General features: G+C 35.7%; 3 protein-coding genes across 3 annotated transcripts; 2 read left to right on the top strand and 1 right to left on the bottom strand.

Annotated features, from left to right (window-relative positions):
• Positions 1-913: 913 nt before the first annotated feature.
• Positions 914-6,822, bottom strand: LOC108210918 (kinesin-like protein NACK1). The gene is made up of 15 exons (XM_017382378.2): positions 6,619-6,822; positions 5,743-6,124; positions 5,556-5,645; positions 5,361-5,461; positions 4,797-4,913; positions 4,624-4,705; positions 4,456-4,523; positions 4,316-4,375; positions 3,961-4,085; positions 3,322-3,520; positions 3,125-3,232; positions 2,944-3,033; positions 1,898-2,854; positions 1,477-1,802; positions 914-1,370 (listed from the first exon to the last, which is right to left on the bottom strand). The coding sequence occupies exons 2-15, from the start codon at positions 5,978-5,980 to the stop codon at positions 1,040-1,042; spliced, it is 2,892 nt and encodes a 963-aa protein (XP_017237867.1). The 5' UTR covers positions 5,981-6,124; positions 6,619-6,822; the 3' UTR covers positions 914-1,039.
• A 3,293-nt stretch (positions 6,823-10,115) lies between these two features.
• Positions 10,116-14,978, top strand: LOC108210646 (protein NPG1). The gene is made up of 6 exons (XM_017382023.2): positions 10,116-10,419; positions 10,819-11,016; positions 11,566-11,818; positions 12,276-13,486; positions 13,593-13,740; positions 14,448-14,978. Exons 2-6 carry the CDS (start codon positions 10,843-10,845, stop codon positions 14,765-14,767), a joined length of 2,106 nt encoding a protein of 701 aa, XP_017237512.1. The 5' UTR covers positions 10,116-10,419; positions 10,819-10,842; the 3' UTR covers positions 14,768-14,978.
• Positions 14,979-15,089: 111 nt separating this feature from the next.
• Positions 15,090-18,299, top strand: LOC108213736 (LEAF RUST 10 DISEASE-RESISTANCE LOCUS RECEPTOR-LIKE PROTEIN KINASE-like 1.4). The gene is made up of 4 exons (XM_017385526.2): positions 15,090-16,419; positions 16,502-16,576; positions 16,661-16,930; positions 17,190-18,299. Exons 1-4 carry the CDS (start codon positions 15,624-15,626, stop codon positions 18,002-18,004), a joined length of 1,956 nt encoding a protein of 651 aa, XP_017241015.1. The 5' UTR covers positions 15,090-15,623; the 3' UTR covers positions 18,005-18,299.
• The last annotated feature ends 1,520 nt before the right edge of the window (positions 18,300-19,819 follow it).

The raw sequence follows: 19,819 nt of genomic DNA, 5'->3' as shown, positions 1-19,819 counted from the left end.
CATTAGGTACATGAATCCTAAATGGTTCGGATACAAATTTCAATTTCAAAGTACACGAAACACAAGAATACACGACAAGAAATGATACTTCTCTCCGGTCCAACTAATCAATCGGTCAACTGGAAGAAGACACTTAAATTACGCAGTTTATATGCATCTCAAAAAAGTTGAGTCACCTAGCAGTCATTTTTTATTTTAGAGCACGTTACGCACTTAAGTAGGCACTCTGGATCGGAAGACGTTTTCTAGCACTTTATAAGATACAATATCAAACAATTGTATTACCAATACTTAAAATGTCGAATTAGAGATGACTTCTTAGAGCTACAAAGAGTGGACTAAAGAGGCATGAATATTAATTGTTAGAACAGATATCTGTATGTGTTGTTAAAAGTAATTATAAAATTTGGCAAAGGGTATGTATGACAGTGAGTATGACCTTGAACCATTGAAGCTCGCGTTGCATTTGCAAAGCTGCACCAGTGATCTTATTGAGGCGATGCGAAGGGGCTAACCTGCCAGCTAAATGTAATGCATTATCTCCATTCATCCAATCTATTGCTAAAAACACCTTATGCCCTGATATCTGATACAGAAAATTGTACACTTTCTCCTGACGTTCTGTGATTGCAACTAGGAACATATAGAATTCTCCTTCATTGTAAAAGATGAGGCTACATCCCAAGCGATGTCATGTATCTTCTTCATGTGAGGTGCTGAATATATGTCATGTAAGAGATAAAGCTATTTCCAGTCAGGTTGCACTAACTTTAAGAACAGGAACCTTGTCTATTTCCGACATAAATTGTACTTTATTTGTACTACTTCTCGATCATGACTTATATAAGATTGATGACGGAAATGATTATCTTATTTTCTTAAATAAAACAATAAGCATGCTCACTAATTGATCTTCAAGATTGAGAGCAATCAGAAGCATTTTGTTTTAAGAATTGTTTCGAAAAACTAGAACTACATAGAATTCGACTCCCATTAATAAATTAAAGAATGTTATTTAAAAATGATTAAAAAGAATTTCTCACAAATTGAGAAGGTTGGAGATAGGGTTGGACCAGCCCATGATCCATGGTCTCTTGTCAGATGGAGGCACAAAGTTCAGCTCAAACATCTCCTTAGACAAGTTACCACTCTGACGTAAACCAACGAGGTTTGCAACTATGTCAGCACTCTCCTGTACATTGTTAGAATCATGTGGATTTGTCCAAAGCTTGTTTATGAACTGTATTCTCCTCTGCTTCCCTTCTAATGGAACTTCCCATTTTATGTATAAAGCTTCTCTTTCTTCCTCACTTAGCCGAGCAGATAATCTCTTTGCAAGAAATTCCCGTTCACGCTTTAATGCTTTAAGACTACAGACAAAATTCATATGCGAAATTAGTGAACATGTTATATGGAAAGTTAAAAAACTTTCATAGGATTATTAAGTAAAGAGAAGTTGACGGAGTCTAGGAAAACCTTGAAGATATGGAGATGGTTGGCTCATCTCCAGTATGAGCTGGGGTCGCGTTACCAATTTCAGCCAAGTGCTGCTGTAGCCAATTCAATCGCCTAAGCTCGACTTCCAAGTATATCTGATCAGAAGGGTCTCCTTTAAATAACAAGTAGAACTGAGTCCTATGAATAATAGAGACAAAACAAACATCCCATAGCTCAATGATCTGCTGCCTTTGTTCCCTAAAAGTAACAGTCCATGATATTGGAGACTCCTCTTGTATTTCAGGCATGTTCTCATCATTCTCCAAGTCATACCCTGCTGCTTCATTTGCCTCCAGCTCAAGCACCTGGTGACAGATTGTTCAATATACACGAATAGTCGAATATCAACATACAGTAATATTTAATGAGTTCTACTGAAAAAGAAAAAAAGACAAGTTACCTGGCAGACAAGTAATTGCTTTTGGTATTGCAGCTTGGCAACACGTTCTTTGAGCTCTGTTACATATTGCCTTATACTTCTAACATTCTCTTCAGCTGCGTTTTGAAACATCTTTTGCATTTTCTTCATGTTAACAGAACTTGTACGGCGATATGGAGTACCTTCCTTCGATGAAACATCACCACCATCCTCACTCTTTAGTGGAGCATCTTTTCCCGAAACTAATGGAGTTTCATTGGAACAATTGTCTTCACATTCCGGAGCTCTATTTTCGGTCTCAGAATCAAACACTTGCCTTGTAGATGATAATGGAGAACACGGAGACCTTATGAAGTTTTGCCTGTTGGCTGTGTTGCTTGATGCTAGAGGAAGCAGCTTTTTCTTTTTAGAATGATTTTTGGTCTTCAAAGATGTTTCAGCATTGCACTGTTGGTCTGCATTGCTTGGAAGAGACATGACCAATTTGTCAATCGACTTCTGAACATTTTCAAGCTGCTCCTCAAGCTCTGCAATGTTACTTCCTTGTGAGTGAAGTCTGGTTATTTCATCCTTGAGGTTGGCACTGATACTTTTGTTAACAGAAACAACACTTTCGACTTCAACTTCTTTAGGAGCTGGTCGAACTGCACACATATCTCTAATTTCTGCTTGTAGCTTAGCAATTGTTTCTGCAGCATCCTGGTTACCTTGTCTATGGCAAGCAACCTCTTTCTGCAATACTTCCAGTGCTCGATTTGCTTCCTCACCAAGCTGTTCCTGGAGGTGTTCAAGCTTTTTGATCTCATGCATGAGTGTGAATGGAGCAGTGGAGGACTGCCTCATGGCCTGTCTTGCCATTGTATTTTTTGTCTTTTCTGGATACCCTGGTTCCTTGCCCATAAGGTTAGGTGATAAGGCCCCAGAAAATGAGAGACATTTTTTAACATTTGGACTGCGGGACTCAGTCAGCTGTAAAACCTGATTCAATTAATCACCACAAATTGATATTAGAAAACTTCAAACAAGATATAACTTTTATGTAGGTGTTTTGGGAGAGGAAGAGAGACCTGTGGTTCTTGAAGTTTTTGTCGCAACTCATCAACCTGAGACTGCGCAAGATCTCTTTGAATCCTCAGTTCCTCAATTTCTTTCTCCATCTAAGATACAGGTCATCAAATACGTGATTAATTATTTTTTGTTCAGTGCTAGCAGAAAAGAGAGGATATAAGCATATAACTGATAATGTACCTGCTGAATTTTGTAATCTTTTTCACTTAGTGGATCTGGTGTGCGTGCTGCTTCTAACCTAGCTACTTCCTTCTGTAAATGCTTAATCAGCTGCTTGTCAGATATAACCTGATTATAACAACTCGTTAGGGAAGCATATTTTAAGAGGAACATATAAACCATGTGTTAAAAAATTGGTAATTTTCCTTTTTACATACCATATTTACTTGGGCATTATTCGTTACTTCCTTGGCTCGGGTAGCAAAGAAAAGTGTATTTCGGGATTGCTCCACATGGCTAGACGCAGGACTTAAAGTGCATATGATGGCAGTGCGTGCATTACCACCGAGTGAGTGCTGTAATATGCGTGTGAGCTTTGAGTCTCGATATGGTATATGACCGCTTCTTTTTCCAACACTACAAAAACAATATTTGCTTATTAGTTAGACAATTAGTTCCTGAGATGCTGAAACATCTAGATGCATCCTGTGCATATGTGGACTTCAAAATTTTCCACCATCTATTCTGCAGATGGTAGCGAGTCGTGACCTTAAAAATTCACTTTTTTGGATCTCCAAATTTTATTGTTTGAATAACAATTGCAGACTACTAATTATGTCAAACTTGCAGAACATTTAAAAACTTTTGGCTATTCTTGTAACACCTTAAAAGTAAAACTGTAAAACCTGATTTAGCCAAATTAAAAACCTACCTGTTAAACCTCAACTAGTACATAGTTATTTCAAAACTAAACCAATAACTAAGAAGGAGACTATCAAGGGACAGTTTTTCTTCAAATGAAATGCAATGATTAATATGATATCATATTCCAACTTAGCGCTATCAACAAATTATACCTGAGCTTCCTGATAACAGTTGTAAGAGTCATCAAACTGAGGTTAATATGGCATCCTTCTCTGAGCCTAACCCCATCTGAATTTGTTTGTGACGCTCTTTCACTTCCGGCTAAATCTACAAAGTTCTGCATAAAATCAACATAAACACTTATATTAAGACTATATTAGCTAAGAGCCAGTACAGTGCAAAGCTATACTAGGTTCTATGCAGGTATAGTTGAATGGAAAAATGCATGAATGGATAAACCAAAGAGGAAATATATAGCAATGGCTATGGTAGTTTTAAATTATTATAGTACATGTCCCAATAGAATCAATTATAGAAATAAGATGAGAAAGGTTTAGTTTGTTTTACCAAGCTAGCAACATAAGACCTCACACAGTCTGAATTTTCACGGAGTGTGCTTTCAATTGTCTGCGAGTAAGCAATAAAAGGTTAACTAAGTTTCTATATTCCCCTTCAAACAAAATAACACCTTTCAGCATATAACTGACCAGCCTTATTATCTGGTGAGACCTTGAGCTAGTATCATTTAGGGCAGTTTCACCTACTTGTCTTTGTGCTGCAATATGTACAAAACATTAAACCACCTTGTGCAATTTATATTTGCCCGAAAAGATATGCTAGCCATATTAAATTAGTCATTAAAATTCCAAGCTTACCCTCACAAATTCTGATCAAACTTTTTAAATGTTGGTCATCATTTGCTGTTTCTTCTACCAATTTCTCTACAACAGTTCCTTTCTGCATTCAGATATTAAAGGACTAAATGAGGCAAGGTAGAAAGTAAAGAGAAAGAATAATTAAATCTCAAATAAGTTCCCTTTGATATTACCTCTGGATCATCTAGAAGCTTTAGATTACGCCCAGAATCAGAATTCAGCAGGTCCTTTACATTTTCATTATAGATCTCAAGCCCTGAAATTCTTATTCGAAAATCTCTCTCCGGAGTCTGTTTGACAAGCAAAAATTGAAAAATCAGATTCCAGTCTCATATATATTTGAATTGTTTGCATATTCCTAAGTGATCTACAGAGAGAAACAATGTAGGAAAGAAACATATATCAAACAGTAGAGACCATTCTTATGTGATTTATTTCTTGAGCAGAGCCTGAAGTCTCCTTAGCAACAATATCTAAACTTCAGAACTAGAAAGAAGTTTTCCTTGGCACACAACCTATAGAGACCACTTTTATCTAATTGATTTCTTGAGCGAAGCCTAAATCTCCTTAGCAACAATATCTAAACCTCAGAATCAGAAGTTTTCCTTGATAAACAACCTTTATTTCGTAATTTACAGTAGGTTTTCTTTTTATTTCAGTTCCTTGTAACTGAATACTTTATTTTGACAATTGTTAAAACACTATTCAAAACAGATAGAGATTAAAATGTAGCTTACGTTAACTATATGCTTGTAAATGTCATAAACGGCCTTTTCTGTGATCCCTCTCATTGTGTATGTCTTTCCACTGCTAGTTTGACCATATGCGAAAATAGTTGCTGCAGAATAAGGAACGAGAGTATCAACCTCACAAAGTAGCAACCAGAGTACAGAACACATAATACACTAGATATCAAGAAAACAATGTTTTACCATTAATTCCCATCAAAGCAGACAATGCAACGTTCTTCACTCCATCCTCGTACACATTTTCAGTATAAGAAGCAGGACTGAAAACTTTATCTGAAAAAGGACATAAAAAGGAAAATTTACTTTTGAGTTCACATAATCAAAAAAATAAAAAATTGTTCAACAATAATGTGGTAGCTGAGATTATTACCGAATGTGAATGAAGACGGCTGGGCAACACGTTCCTGACTCAACGGTTTGTACACAATCGTGTGTTCATCGATGCATTCCCATGCTACTTGATCTTTTGCAGATTGCTCTCTTTTATTCAATGGTCTCAATCTAACCGTGACCACTATCTTCTCTTCCCTACTTTTACTCCCTCCAGGGGTAGATGCAGGTGTCCTATCTATTTTCGAAACTGGTGTACCAGGGTTTCTGATTGTCATCTTGATTGTATAATTCAAACAATTCAACAAGCCTTCACAATCAAAATACAACCTAAATTTTGGAACTACAGCCAAGGCCTCTCACAAACACACGAGAAGCCTAAGCTCTAAACCAGTCGTCAATCAGATAATTATCCCAGCAGTCTGCACAATACAAAACTCATATTACCATATAAAACTCAACTTTCGACCTTGCATCAAACATATACATTACTTCTTTGAGGGCCATTCAGATGGTTCCATTTCCCCTAGTTCATTAACCGCAAACCAAACTCCCCCTTAGTGATACACCGTAAATCGAAAGAAATGCATAAACTTGGGCTCTTCGAAAATTTCTCACTAAAACACAAACAGATCATAATCCCAAAACATAAACATAACAATCAGTCAAACGACTCAATTCAATCATTTGTTCATTAAAATCACAATTTCTTGCTCAAATTTTCAGAGTCATTCTTATAAATTATTGATTTGACGCTAAACCCTAAAATTCAAGTAAATGCAAATATTTGATTATTACCACTTTTCCTGTATAAATTGAGCTTATGATCTTGGCGTTAACTTAAAGCAAGTTCTATCAGTTTATATCAACATCATAATGCATATATCCATAAAAAAGAAAGATAGAGAGTAGTTACCGGAAACAGACAGTAGTGAACTGTAATTCGATCCGATCCGATCCGAGTAGAACTAAATCAAACAACCCGGTTTTCACGGACAGAAAATGAAGTGTGTGTGTGTGGAGAGAGTGATAGAGGAGATTCTGGAGAGAGCGAGCGAGAGAGAGAGAGAGAAGTTTAAAGATGCAAAGCTGGAGCGAGAGAGATAGAGACAAACAATGAAACAATGCTTTAAAATTGGAGTATCTAACGGCTAGTTGAGGAACATCTATCAGGGGTGTTTTGGTAATATTGAGTGGGTTTATCAGTATCAAGTGTGGTTTCACGTGAATGTAACGCCTTGAAGGAACGGTTATGTGCTGCAGTTATTAATTGCGAATTTAAGTTGCAAGCCTGTTTATTTTCTGGCAGAGATGAGAAGTACAAAGTAAACATTTTCTTAATTTAAAGTTAAAGCATACGTTTCACCAATTTTTTTTTACTAATATGATTTATAGTGTTACAATTTGAGTATCTGGTGTGTCATTTTAATTCTCTTTGTATGTTGCCTTCCATTTTATTTCTGTCTCACACATTATCATTGATAATAAAAAAATATTATATCTCATTTAATTTTATATATTTTTCAAAATGAAAGTATTAAAAAGAAATTAATGTCACATATTTTCTTCATAGTTTTTTTTATACACTTAAATGAATTTTTATAAATTTATACTTATACAATTCGTTCCTCTATATATGATAATTTATATATTTCATAAATAAGTTGAAGGCTAAAACTTTACTCTGCCACGATATTCATCCCTACGTCAATATTGTTCATTTTTCTCAACTTTCATTCTATTAAATTTTAGAGTAAGTTTCAGAGTTGTGACCAAAACTTACATCGATTTTCAAAATGTTAGCTAGAGTTCCAAATTCTCAAAAAATAACCAAACTTTTGCTTCGCTTTTTAAAAGTGTCTCCCGTTAAATGTCACTAAAGGCAGCCTAACGGGAGCCACATTTTTGAAAAGAGGACCAAATTTTGACCACTTTTCTCAGAATTTAGAACTCATTTTACCCTTTTGTTCATTCCAAATTCTCAGAAAAGTGGCCAAATTTTCGTCCGCTTTTCAAAAATATGCCTCCCGTTAGGCTCCCGTTAATACATTTAACAGGAGCCACATTTTTAAAAATCGGAGATAAAGTTTGGCCATCTTTTTGAGAATTTAAAACTCTGATCAACTTTTTAAAAATCGGTGTAAACTTTGGTCACAACTTTGAAGTTTACTCCAGATATTAAACACATAAAAGTTAACCGTCGTTTAACCAATATAATTTTTTAATATATATAATTAATCAATAGGTTTGTCTAGTGGGCACATGCTAATCGCGGAATTTTATATTTTTCAAATATTTTGATTGGTGTGGTGGTTGTATATGTAGGGGAGGTCCACCATTACTAAGATGTGAGAGTCAATCAAATTCTCCCAAACATGTAAAATTCCGCGCTTAGCATGTGGCTATGGGCACATACTAAAAAAATCGTTAATCAATTGATATAATTAAATTGTTATACTACAGGGCAATAGTCGCCATGACTACCCACCTCATTCATGCTAAAACCGATCTCAAAAAGAACTGATTAATACTTCTTCCATCCCAAATTAAATGACCTTGTTGACTTTGGACATACAATTTAAGGTTCATTCACCACATAGCTACATGACTTATATTTAAATTTTACTTTTGCAAATAAAAATTAAAATATAAAATTTTCATTTACTAAAGAAAAAACAAAAAAAAAAATATACTCCCTCCGTTCCTAAATAATAGTCGCTTTGATTTTGTGCACGTAATTTGAGGTGTACAAAAAATATACTTCTACGTATTATTTTTCAAATATTCTTTTTCTGAATAAAAGTTTGACATCTATATTTTTATTAAAAAATAACATGTAGAAATACGTTTTTATTGCACCTCAAAATACGTGCAAAAAGTCAAAACGACTATTATTTAAGAACGGAGGGAGTATTTCGGAAGTAGACGGTCAATGCACCTAAAGTTACGTGCCCAAAGTCAACTAGTTCATCTAATTTGTGATGCAGATAGTACATTTTTTTGTATTAATTAAACTTTTCTTCTTTAAAGTATTATTTAATAATAATGTCTCATCAATTATCTCCGTTTTTTAATGAAATTATTTATTTGTATAATCTTTTTTACATATATAAATGAGTTAATTCAATAATAAAAAAAGTCATACGGCATCTACATAAACAATTACGTTGAACAAACAAAAAACAAAAACAATCGCGGATTAGTCCATTTTTTTGGCAGATAAAATCACGTGATTTGTTGAAGATATACACATGTTTCACTACTTTCACTTCTGTCATAACCAGTTTGAGTTATCGACTGATAATGCAATCTCCTAACAATTTTCATTACTAAATCAAGCACCAACAGAACTCACACGAACAGTAAGACAACAAAAAACCCAAAACCAAACGCTAACTAAACGTGCCCAACTGGCAATCTTAGATTTGCAAATGTGTAAATAAAATACTCCCACTTTTCCATTTTAATAATCCATTTTGCACAAATCACACATATTAAAAAATACTCCCTCCGTCCCACAACACAAGACTCTTTAAAAAAAAAAAATGTCCCATAATACTTGTCCACTTTTAATTTCCAATGCAAATATATCGACATTCAAAAATTAGCCTTCTTGAAAGTTGTATAACAATTAATGGGAGTTTAATTAATAAGAGTCTACATTCATGTATTTATTATGGGTGCAGGTGACAAAATATTATCTAATTAATGTTTCCTTAATATGCGTAATTTTTTTAAAAGAGACTTGTATTGTGGGAAAGATGGAGTATTAAATTTTATATGTTGTTATCATTATCATGCATTGGTTATACAAAAATACTACTAAGTTTTCATTCATTTTGTTAAAAATCAACATAATTTGCAGTGTAAATCATGAAAATTGTGCGAGCTAATAAATGTTAAACATTGAAACATGTATAAGATTTGTGTTGGACAAAAAAGAAGACAAATAATATGGGAAATTTTTTCTTAACAAACAAGACCACTGAAATGGGAATGAGAGAATACTAGTTAAACCAAAACAATTCTTATATCTGAGGAAAAATCGATAAAAATAAGATAACTCGGACTACTTTCGGGAACAAAATCACCGGTTAATCAAGAAATTCGTAGCTCCATGAGATTGAGAAGAAAAAGAAGATCATATAAGTCTCTTTTGATTTTCCAAGAATCAAATTGAATAATTTTTGATCAATCATTAGAAAATATTTATCTGTTACTTTCTTGATTTATTTTTTGATAATAATATTTTTAATTTTCTTATAATTATATAGTATCTATAAATTTCAGTTAAGATATAATTAATTTGACTGATCAAGAATCAAAAGAACCTTGTATATCGTGACGGAGGAGGTATCTCGTAAAATTTTGCCGCGTTGATTATACTTATTCCTGCTGTTAATTTAATAAAAGAGAATCCTCCGACCAACTCAAAATTATTGGACTCGTTTTGACACCTAATTCAGCGTATTTAGAATACAAAGATTAAACACAAAACTCTGAGCTTCACATTCTTCTTTGATCCAATAAATCATTCCCACAATCTTTCCCCGTCTACATTATACACACATATATCATCTATCTATATACATGTGCTTGTGGATTCTGCAGATTTGAGCTGCTGATTGGGGTTGACATTTTGCTTTATCCCACCAAATTCTTCAGCCTGCAATGATTTGAAAGCTTAATTCAAGAGCTTTGAGATCCACCCTTTTGTGTATGTTCTCCAAGATCACACCTTTTGGGGTTTTTTTATCCATGTTTTTGTTGTTAGTATTGCTCAAATTTGTTTTCTTGAAAACTCAAGAATTTTGCCACTGTAAGTTCAAGATTTGATTTTGATAAGTTATCCCTTACAAGGTTACTTCTTTGACTGCAATTTGACAAAATTTTCATTGGTATTGTTAATTGATTGATTAATCTTGGGTGCATTGTTTTTACATGTGATCGATTTTGATTTAAGAATAAGTAGTTTGATATTACTTCCAAATTTAAGTTTGCAGTAAAGTTGGTTGCTTGATGGCTTAAAATTTGGGAGATGAATTAAGTATGTTGTATTTTTTGAATGTATTTGGAGAACTGAGAACTTATTGATGCGGTTTCTCAAATGTTGTAGTTTGTGGTGACCGACATAGCCACCATGTCAGGAAGTACACTAGCTGAATCAGGGCAGCTTGATAATGATTTGGGAGTTCGACAACTTAGTGCAAATGGGAGTAGAATGAAAACATCTGTAGTTGAAGAAAAGCTCGATGAAGGGAACATTCAAGAAGCAGAATCTGCCTTGCGTGAGGGTTTGTCACTCAATTTTGAGGTTTGACTTCTTATAAAACTTGTTCTGGTGGCTCCACATATAAATATACTTAATTCACTTAGTCTTTTTACAGTTTAGAAGATACATTTTTTTCATTAAGAGTTATAATTACTGGGTACGATTAGTTCTGTATCTTTTTGGTATATAATACATACTACCTGGTGTTGTCATGTTGAGGAATTTTCAGAGCGTAGTTTGTCATTCAAAGTTGTTTTGCAAATGGTTGATTAATTTTGCAGCCGAAGTAAAAAGGATGTCTATTGAACTTTCTATAAAATCACTAAATATTTGTTTGAGCAAGTAAGTCCTTTGTAACTGTTTGTCCACTGATATCTTTTTCCTTAAAAAAGGAAATAAGAATTTGGTTTGTAGAAGAATTAGGTCAAACCTCTTGTTAATGATAAGATTATCTTCTGCCAAACCTCTTGTTAAGGGTTTTTTCTGCAAATTTTTGTTTTAGTGTCCTTTCTTGTCAGTGAACCTTTTTATTTATGATAACTATAGATGTATACCAAAGTTTTTCTCTTTACTACTATTACAATCATACAGGAAGCACGAGCTCTTCTTGGGAGGTTAGAATATCAAAGAGGAAATGTTGAAGGTGCTCTCCGTGTTTTTGATGGTATTGATCTTCAAGCTGCTATACAGAGAATGCAATCATCTATTACTGAAAAAATACCTTCTAAGAAGGGCCGTTCTCGGGGTGAATCTATGCATGCAGTCCCACAAAATGCTGCTGGGCTGGTGCTTGAAGCTGTTTATTTAAAAGCCAAATCTCTTCAAAAGCTTGGGCGATTAACTGGTATGAGTAATATCAAATGTCTATCCTTTTGAAGAATAAGAAGTTAGCTCTCACTTTCTTTTGCCCATCATTTCATCAATTATGAATAAAATGATAGTCCCCCCCCCCCCCCCCCCCCTCCCGTCTCTTCTATTTGTTTACAAATGGGTGGGGTATGGAGATTAAGAAATATGTGGGAAAGAGAAAGAAAAGCGGGTAAAGTGGTGGGACCGGTTGATATCTAATGTATAAAATGAATATAGTGGAGGAAAGTAGTGGATGTAGTTGATTTTTGTATTATAAATATTTTACTATTGTTGGTAAGTTTTGAAATGTAAAAAATTGGAAGGGACATCCCAAAAAGGAAAGTGTAAAAAAATGGATGGGCCAGAGGCAGTAGTATACAAGTATAACTATGTTTCGGTGCACAGCTGCACATGTGTGTACTTTAATATTGATTATATTTCTTCTTCTGTAGATGCTGCTCAGGAATGTAAAAGTGTTCTTGATGCTGTTGAGAAGATGTTCGCTCGAGGAATATCTGATGTATCAGTTGATAATAAGTTACAAGAGACAGTTAGCCATGCTGTTGAGCTCCTGCCGGAACTTTGGAAGCTAGCTAATTGTTATCCGGAAGCAATGTCTGCATATCGCCGTGCTCTTCTTAGTAGATGGAATCTTGACAATGAATGTTGTTCAAGAATTCAGAAAAACTTTGCTGTCTTCTTGCTATATAGTGGAGTGGAGGTTGGTCCACCAAGTTTAGCTGTTCAAATTGACGGTTCATATGTGCCTCGAAACAATATGGAAGAGGCCATTTTACTTCTGATGGTACTCTTGAGAAAGTGTTGCCTTGGTCATGCTCCATGGGATCCATCAGTTATCGAGCACCTTACCTATGCTCTATCTGTATGCAGCCAAACGTCTGTATTAGCAAAGGAAATAGAGGAGATCTTGCCTGGATTGTTACATCGAACTGATCGATGGAAATTATTGTCCCTTTGCTTTAGTGCTTCTGGACAGATTGAAAATGCCTTAAATCTACTCAGAAAGACTCTCCGCAAACACGAAAATGCAGATGATACTGTGTCATTGTTGTTGGCTGCAAAAATGTGCAGTAGTAATACCTTTCTTGCTGCTGAGGGACTGGGATACGCCCTGAGGGCCACTGATAATGCTCAAGGGGTACACAAACATTTAGAGGGTGCTGGTTTGCGTGTGCAAGGTCTTTGTTTAGGAAAACTAGCCAAAGTTTCTTCTTCAGATTCTGAGAGGTCACATCTTCAGTCTGAAGCATTAAAGTCATTGGATAGGGCATTTTCTTTAGAGCCTAATAACTCAGATCTTATTTTTGAGTTGGGTGTTCAATATGCAGAGCGTCGGAATTTAAGTGCCGCATTGCGTTATGCCAAGCAGTATATTGACATAACTGGAGGATCTGTACTCAGAGGTTGGAGATTACTTGCTTTGGTTTTGTCAGCTCAAAAACGCTACCCGGAGGCCCTAGTTGTCATTGATACGGCTTTGGATGAGACTGCAAAGTGGGAACAAGGATCTCTCCTGCGGATGAAGGCAAAGCTTAAAATATCACAGTCTTTACATGTAGATGCCATTGAAACTTATCGTTACCTCCTCGCTTTAGTTAAAGTTCAAAGAAAATCTTATGGCACTAATCGAATTCCATTCCAGGCATCTTCCTCACTTGTTTTTTGGTTAATGTGGTTAGATAAAGAAACATTATAATTTTCAAAGTGTACTTCTGCATAGTATTTCATCCTCTGGCTTATGTTGACAGGCTGAAGATGACAGAGTTAATGAATATGAAGTTTGGCATGGTCTTGCTAATTTATACTCCAGCCTTTCACATTGGGGAGATGCAGAGATCTGCTTGGATAAAGCTAGAGCACTTGTAAAATATTCGGCGGAGACGTTGCACACAGAAGGTAATATCCGACATTTACATTATGCACAAGCTATTAAATGGCGTTTTATTCATTTATATGCTATTGTAGATTACGATGATTGTTGCTTTGTTCTTGCGTCTTTCCATGCAATAACAAAATCCTTAGAAAAAAGGATTATAAAGGAACCAATTAATTCAATGACTTTGATTATCGGAGCAACAAAACTAACATTAAGCCATAGCTTGAGTTTTGTGATTATATAGTTCTGAAGTTAACCAAGTCACCTGTCTTATTTATCCATGCCTAATGCTTCGGTTGTCTTGAGCTTTTTAAGCTGTCAATTTGGCTGTGCATAATTGACCAAAATATGAGGAATAGAATGCTATATTCTAAACAACCTTTTAATATAATGAAGTTTGTATGTGCCCAATATCCCAACATAATGCATGAAAAAGATTATCAATAAAAGTATGAAGCAGAACTTCTAAAGAAGCTGCAGTGTAAAGTATATATACCCCTTCCAAACGTGACTGGTAGCATTTCACGATTATAATATTCGTATAACCGATCAATTAAAGTAGGACATCCAAATCTTAGTATGACTGTATGAAACAAGATCAAGTAACGTAGGCTGTCCAATACTCAGTATGAGGCTTTTGTCAGAAAAGAAGAAATACTACTTATTATGGTTTACCACTATGGTTACAAATTATTGGAGAGTCAAATGAAGGTTCCAATTGTATCAGGTCTTATGTTCCAAAGGCGTGGACAAATTAAGGAAGCTTTAGCTGCTTATGTGAATGCTCTTCTGCTGGAACCAAGTTACGTACCTTGCAAGATTTTGATCAGCTCTGTGTTGGCAAAAATGGGTCCAAAGATGCTACCACATGTTAAAACATTACTGACAGATGCATTGAAGACTGAACCTACAAACCGTATGGCCTGGTATCAGTTGGCACTAATTCACAAGGATGATGGACGACTGGCTGATGCTGCGGATTGCTTCCAGGCGGCTGCGATGCTGGAAGAATCTGATCCCATTGAAAGCTTTAGCTCCATTCTTTGATTAATACTGCAAGTCATGGACACAATCATTATTCTTTTATTCTTTATCTGTGTTTAGGCTTTTGGTGAATTTAAGGGTTTAGGATTCAGGTTATCGAGAAGCATTGGGGTTCTCGTCATTTTAATCTGGAAATTCATCGTTGCATTTGATTTTTTTATTGAAGTTCATTCAGATCACACCATCAAATTCAAAGAGAATTTTATGGAATTTATCCCCTTGTCCAGCATCAAATAAATTTCTTTCTGAATCGATCTTGCTATGAATTTACTGTCTTGACCCCAAAGTATATACTCTGTTTTTTCCAGTAGATGTACATATAGTAGTTCTCTATGCAGTTCCAACTCAAGAACAGCAGGATCCAAGTCCGCTGACAAGCAAAAGCCATTCTGAGTGCTGCAGTCAATATTCCGAGTTCATCATCAAAACAACTAAAAGTCATTCAAGTATGTTAGTCCAGTATTTTAACTTTCTCTTCTAATAACAATGATGATGGATGAAAATTGTGGCCGAGCTGCAAAAATCGGAAATATAATTTGACCTGTAAAAGTTCAAGTATCGGCAACTTAAGGTTGGATTGTAAAACCGTGCCCAAGTATCACGCCTGGAAAAGAAAGTCATCTTTAGTGCAAAACACCAGTACACCTTCTTCTTTGAAAGTGTCTCTGCCTACTTGCATCATTACAACCATGGTCCTAAATTCCACATTTCCACCACTTACTTGAGTTCATTATAAAAGTCTTCATCCCTGTGTAGTTTTAAAACAGCCATGTCTTTTGCATTTTTGTTTATCTTGTCACCTTTTCTTCTTTAAATCAGTATATATCTTCGAGTTTTCTTGGAGCAAAAATCTTCTACAATGTATGTTCTGGTAGTCTCCTTAAACCCCATCACCGTGATCATCTCTATCCATCTGTTTTTACTGATAAACATCCCATTTCTTGAAGCTCAAGCGCTTAACCATACAAAATACTACTCAGATTGCAGCAGCGCTACTACTGTAAGATGTGGGGAGGCAACATACGACCAAATACACTACCCTTTGTGGGGAGAAAATATTCGACCCAAGTATTGCGGTCTTGAAGGATTTGAGCTCAGTTGTGAAAATACTAATCTTGTTATAGACATTGGTTATGGTAACAAGTTCCGAGTAGCTAAAATTTTTCGCTCTGGAATGATGATAGAACGCTATGGTGATGATCATTTGAACGATACTACTTGTGACCCTAAATTCAATAACACAATATTGAATGAAAAGCTGTTTGAGTACGGTCAGAATACCAAAGATCTCTATATGTTCTACGGGTGTCCACTTGAACTACATATACCAGTGAGGTCTGGGAATCGGAATAATTTTACTTGCAGGAATGGTGATAAGAGAAAACAAGTTGTTTTTGGGGTGCAATCACTTTTGGGAGATTATTTTGACAGGCTTAACAAATCCTGCAAAACTTACATCAGAGTACCAGTTAATGGTTTTTACCTTGAGATATTCTCCGATGTAGGATCTATGCCCCTGGAAGATCTTTTAGCTTCGAGTTTTGGTGTTCATTACAAAATAAACCACACAGCGTGCTCAGATTGTGGAAAATCAGGCGGAGAGTGTTGGAAGAACACAGATTTAGGAGTGGATCCGAAATGCCTTCGTCAGCCAGGTAAACTCATGTATTTGTCTTCCATTTAGGACTGGAATAAACTTCTGCTTATACATATAAATGACATTTTCCAAAAACTCAGGGTACGCGGTGGGTAGCTCTTATCAAGTGCCCCAGAAAGGAAACAACACAGTTTCAGGACGGAAGATTATTATAGGTAATGTGATCCTTTATTCAATGTTCCGACGTTACTTAAAGATGTAAAAATTGTAGTTCTTATATTTTTCATTTCCCCTTGCAGCAGCTAGTGCAGCAGGAGGTGGCATGCTTCTTTTGTTATCGGTTCTCTTGCTATTAGTTCTCTTAATCCTCTGTTTTCGTAAAAAAACCAAGAATGGTTCATCTGGGGTCTCTCAGTATGTATCGTCTAATAACGTCTTGTCAGAATCTGAAAAGGCAGGGACTTACATGGGAATCCCCACATTCTCTTATAGTGAACTAGAAGAGGCCACCAACAATTTCGATTCTAATTATGAACTTGGCAATGGAGGATTCGGGACAGTATACAAAGGTATATATTTATCTCCAAAGAAATTTGCTATATTCTACATGTAATGTGCCATTCGAGAAACTGCATATTTAGAGCTTGGCATGATAAACATTCAAATATTGTGAGCCTGGCTTGATTCTTGTTGATTAGGATTTGAGTTTCTAATGAGTCATGCTCGAGTAACTCACAGTAGAACTGAACATTTATGCTCCTAACCACATATTTGCTCATCTTATACTATCATCATATAGAATAGCTTTGATTAATTTTGCTTGATTAGGCAAACTTAGAGATGGACGGGAGGTTGCAGTGAAGCGAGTCTATGAAAACAGTTTCAAGAGAGTGGAGCAGTTCATGAATGAGATCACGATCCTCACAGGCTTGCGCCATCCAAACTTAGTGGTCCTCTATGGAAGCACTTCTCATGAATGCAAAGTCCTTCTACTTGTATATGAATACATACCTAATGGCACGATTGCTGATCATCTGAACAGAGATAGTGCACAACCTGGTAAACTTACATGGAATACAAGAATGAGCATTGCCATAGAAACGGCTAGTGCATTGTTGTATCTTCATGTTTCAGATGTCATCCACCGAGACGTGAAGACCACAAACATTCTGTTAGACAACAGTTTTCGTGTCAAAGTTGCAGATTTTGGCTTGTCGCGTTTATTCCCAACCAATGTGACACACGTTTCAACAGTCCCACAAGGCACTCCAGGATATGTGGACCCTGAGTACTATCAATGCTACCAGCTTACAGATAAAAGTGATGTTTATAGTTTTGGAGTCGTTTTGATTGAGCTTATCTCATCAATGCCTGCTGTTGATATCAGTAGGCATCGGCATGAGATTAATTTAGCTAACTTGGCAATAAAGAAGATCCAAGGCGATGCATTACACGAGCTCGTGGATCCAACTTTAGGCTTTGAATCAGATGAAGAGGTAAGAAAGATGATCATGGATGTGGCTGAGTTGGCACTAAGGTGTTTGCAAAATGAGAGGGAACTGAGACCATCAATGGAGGAAGTACATAGATCTCTTAAAGAAATTCAGAGAACAGACTGTGCTAAAGAAATTTTGAGAATTTGACATTTCAATGAAGGAGTAGTGCCATGGATGAACTTTTTTAGAGATCCATGAGGCATATACTCATATATAAGAGCTCGCTTCTTACCTTTGTAAACATATCCGAGTAGATTGACAACATTGACATGATAAGTCCTGCCAATGCTTGCAACTTCATTCATAAATTCCTCTCCATTTCCTTTTGTTTCACTTAAAACCTTCACTGCCACGACACGACCATCTGTTAAACTGCCTTCATATACATTTCCATACCCACCTTTACCGAATTCTTCTTCAAATGAATTTGTCATTTTCCTTAGTGTAAGCATATCTAAATCTGCAGGGTTTTGAAGATCCATAGTTCCTGATGATACACAAGAAATATGAATTGCATTAACTAGTTTGTGGTTTTTAAACTAGTTTAATTCACTATATAGCAAGTAGCATAGTTTTGTTGTGCTTTAAGTGAAGTGAGGGACGAAAGAATTGTCCTTGACGTTCTAATGTCTTGTGCACAGCAGCACGGGAACAATCCTCCTTGACATATAAATTACAATCATGCTCGCACACTTTGTTTCTTAATTGTTTAATTTTAGTTGCATCGTACCAAACGAGACCTGCATGTAATTTCCAAAGGGAGAAGAAGTTGCACATTAGTGGCCTGGAATTTTAGTTACAGTATTTATATGTCTCAACTGCTACTGTGCTACTGTGGTCTGGAAAATATGGGCAACTTCATTACGCACAAGTGTTTACAAGCCACCATCAGTGTAGTGCAACTTGTATATTCTCCGAAATTAAGCCACATTTTTACCAAATATGACTTGTGCAAAAAAGACACTAGTGTTTATACTCAAAGGCCTTAAACATATTTGTTCCTGTTGTATCACTTCGGCCATCACAGTGATGCTAATGTCGTTACTGGCTGCCTGTAATTTGCATTCACCGCCTTCGATTTGGTGACCTAGGATTTCTAGTCATTGCAAATAAATCTGGTGGCACTTTACAAACAATTCAAGTAATTCATAACATGCCGAGGGAGATTTAGATTCAATATTACATACGTATTAGAAAATTTACAAATAAAATTGTGCAAGTACAGTTAAATATGATATTAGAAAAAAGTTGGCTGTGTCAGTTGTGAGTTTGTGACTGCAGAATCTGAACTTCAGTCTCTGACTTAACTGCAGTGGGAAATAAGTTAACTGGTTACTGCAGATTCAGCCATTAATCCTTTTTGCAGTACAAGTAAGGTCGGAGATTACTAGTAAAAATGATCCCTCGACTTAAAAGAAAAAAGAAATGATCAACTTTCTCGACGGTCCTAGTTTCATCAGTAGAAATGATAATTCAAGACACTTGTTAATTACTACTTTAAAAGTATTATTTTTTAAATTTTCCGTTTTTGAATAAAAGTAGATAAAAGATAGTTCACTTCAAAAAAGGAAAAATTTTAAAAATAATATGTATAAGTGCCCGGTCAAAGCTCACTGAGATGTGTGCAAAAAGTCAAGCGTCATATAAAAAAACAGAGGCAATACATTTTATTTCGAGACTGAATTTTGGTAATTTCCCATAAATATAAGAGGTTCTTACTTGAAAGATCTACTGGAGAACCCATGACTAAGCTATCAAGCACAACCCAAGCTTCACTACAGGTAGAAAGTTGTGGAGTTGACTCTTAAATAACTTGGAGTCTTGCACCAATTAATAAACCAACTGCATGTCATTTCTCTGCAAAATAATCAACACAAATATCTGGAACAAGTGTCGCATCACTTTGTGAAATCCACAAACGTCTTGGACTAAACATGCGTGAGTAACATGCATACACTACCA

Source organism: Daucus carota, chromosome 3, assembly GCF_001625215.2.
Source record: "Daucus carota subsp. sativus chromosome 3, DH1 v3.0, whole genome shotgun sequence".
NCBI lineage: Eukaryota > Viridiplantae > Streptophyta > Magnoliopsida > Apiales > Apiaceae > Daucus > Daucus carota.
This window is presented reverse-complemented; position numbering and strand designations above follow the sequence as displayed.

What these genes read in the sequence shown, in the direction of transcription:
- LOC108210646 (XM_017382023.2), top strand. Translation starts at nt 10,843, where the DNA reads ATGTCAGGAAGTACACTAGCTGAATCAGGGCAGCTTGATAATGATTTG. An exon ending in CTAATCGAATTCCATTCCAG is followed by an intron (nt 13,487 to 13,592) that starts GCATCTTCCTCA and finishes TTATGTTGACAG; the next exon opens with GCTGAAGATGACAGAGTTAA. An exon ending in GGAGACGTTGCACACAGAAG is followed by an intron (nt 13,741 to 14,447) that starts GTAATATCCGAC and finishes CAATTGTATCAG; the next exon opens with GTCTTATGTTCCAAAGGCGT.
- LOC108213736 (XM_017385526.2), top strand. Translation starts at nt 15,624, where the DNA reads ATGTATGTTCTGGTAGTCTCCTTAAACCCCATCACCGTGATCATCTCT. An exon ending in GAAATGCCTTCGTCAGCCAG is followed by an intron (nt 16,420 to 16,501) that starts GTAAACTCATGT and finishes CCAAAAACTCAG; the next exon opens with GGTACGCGGTGGGTAGCTCT. An exon ending in AGGACGGAAGATTATTATAG is followed by an intron (nt 16,577 to 16,660) that starts GTAATGTGATCC and finishes TTCCCCTTGCAG; the next exon opens with CAGCTAGTGCAGCAGGAGGT.
- LOC108210918 (XM_017382378.2), bottom strand. Translation starts at nt 5,980, where the DNA reads ATGACAATCAGAAACCCTGGTACACCAGTTTCGAAAATAGATAGGACA. An exon ending in GGTCTTATGTTGCTAGCTTG is followed by an intron (nt 4,086 to 4,315) that starts GTAAAACAAACT and finishes GATTTTATGCAG; the next exon opens with AACTTTGTAGATTTAGCCGG. An exon ending in ACCATCTCCATATCTTCAAG is followed by an intron (nt 1,371 to 1,476) that starts GTTTTCCTAGAC and finishes TTTTGTCTGTAG; the next exon opens with TCTTAAAGCATTAAAGCGTG.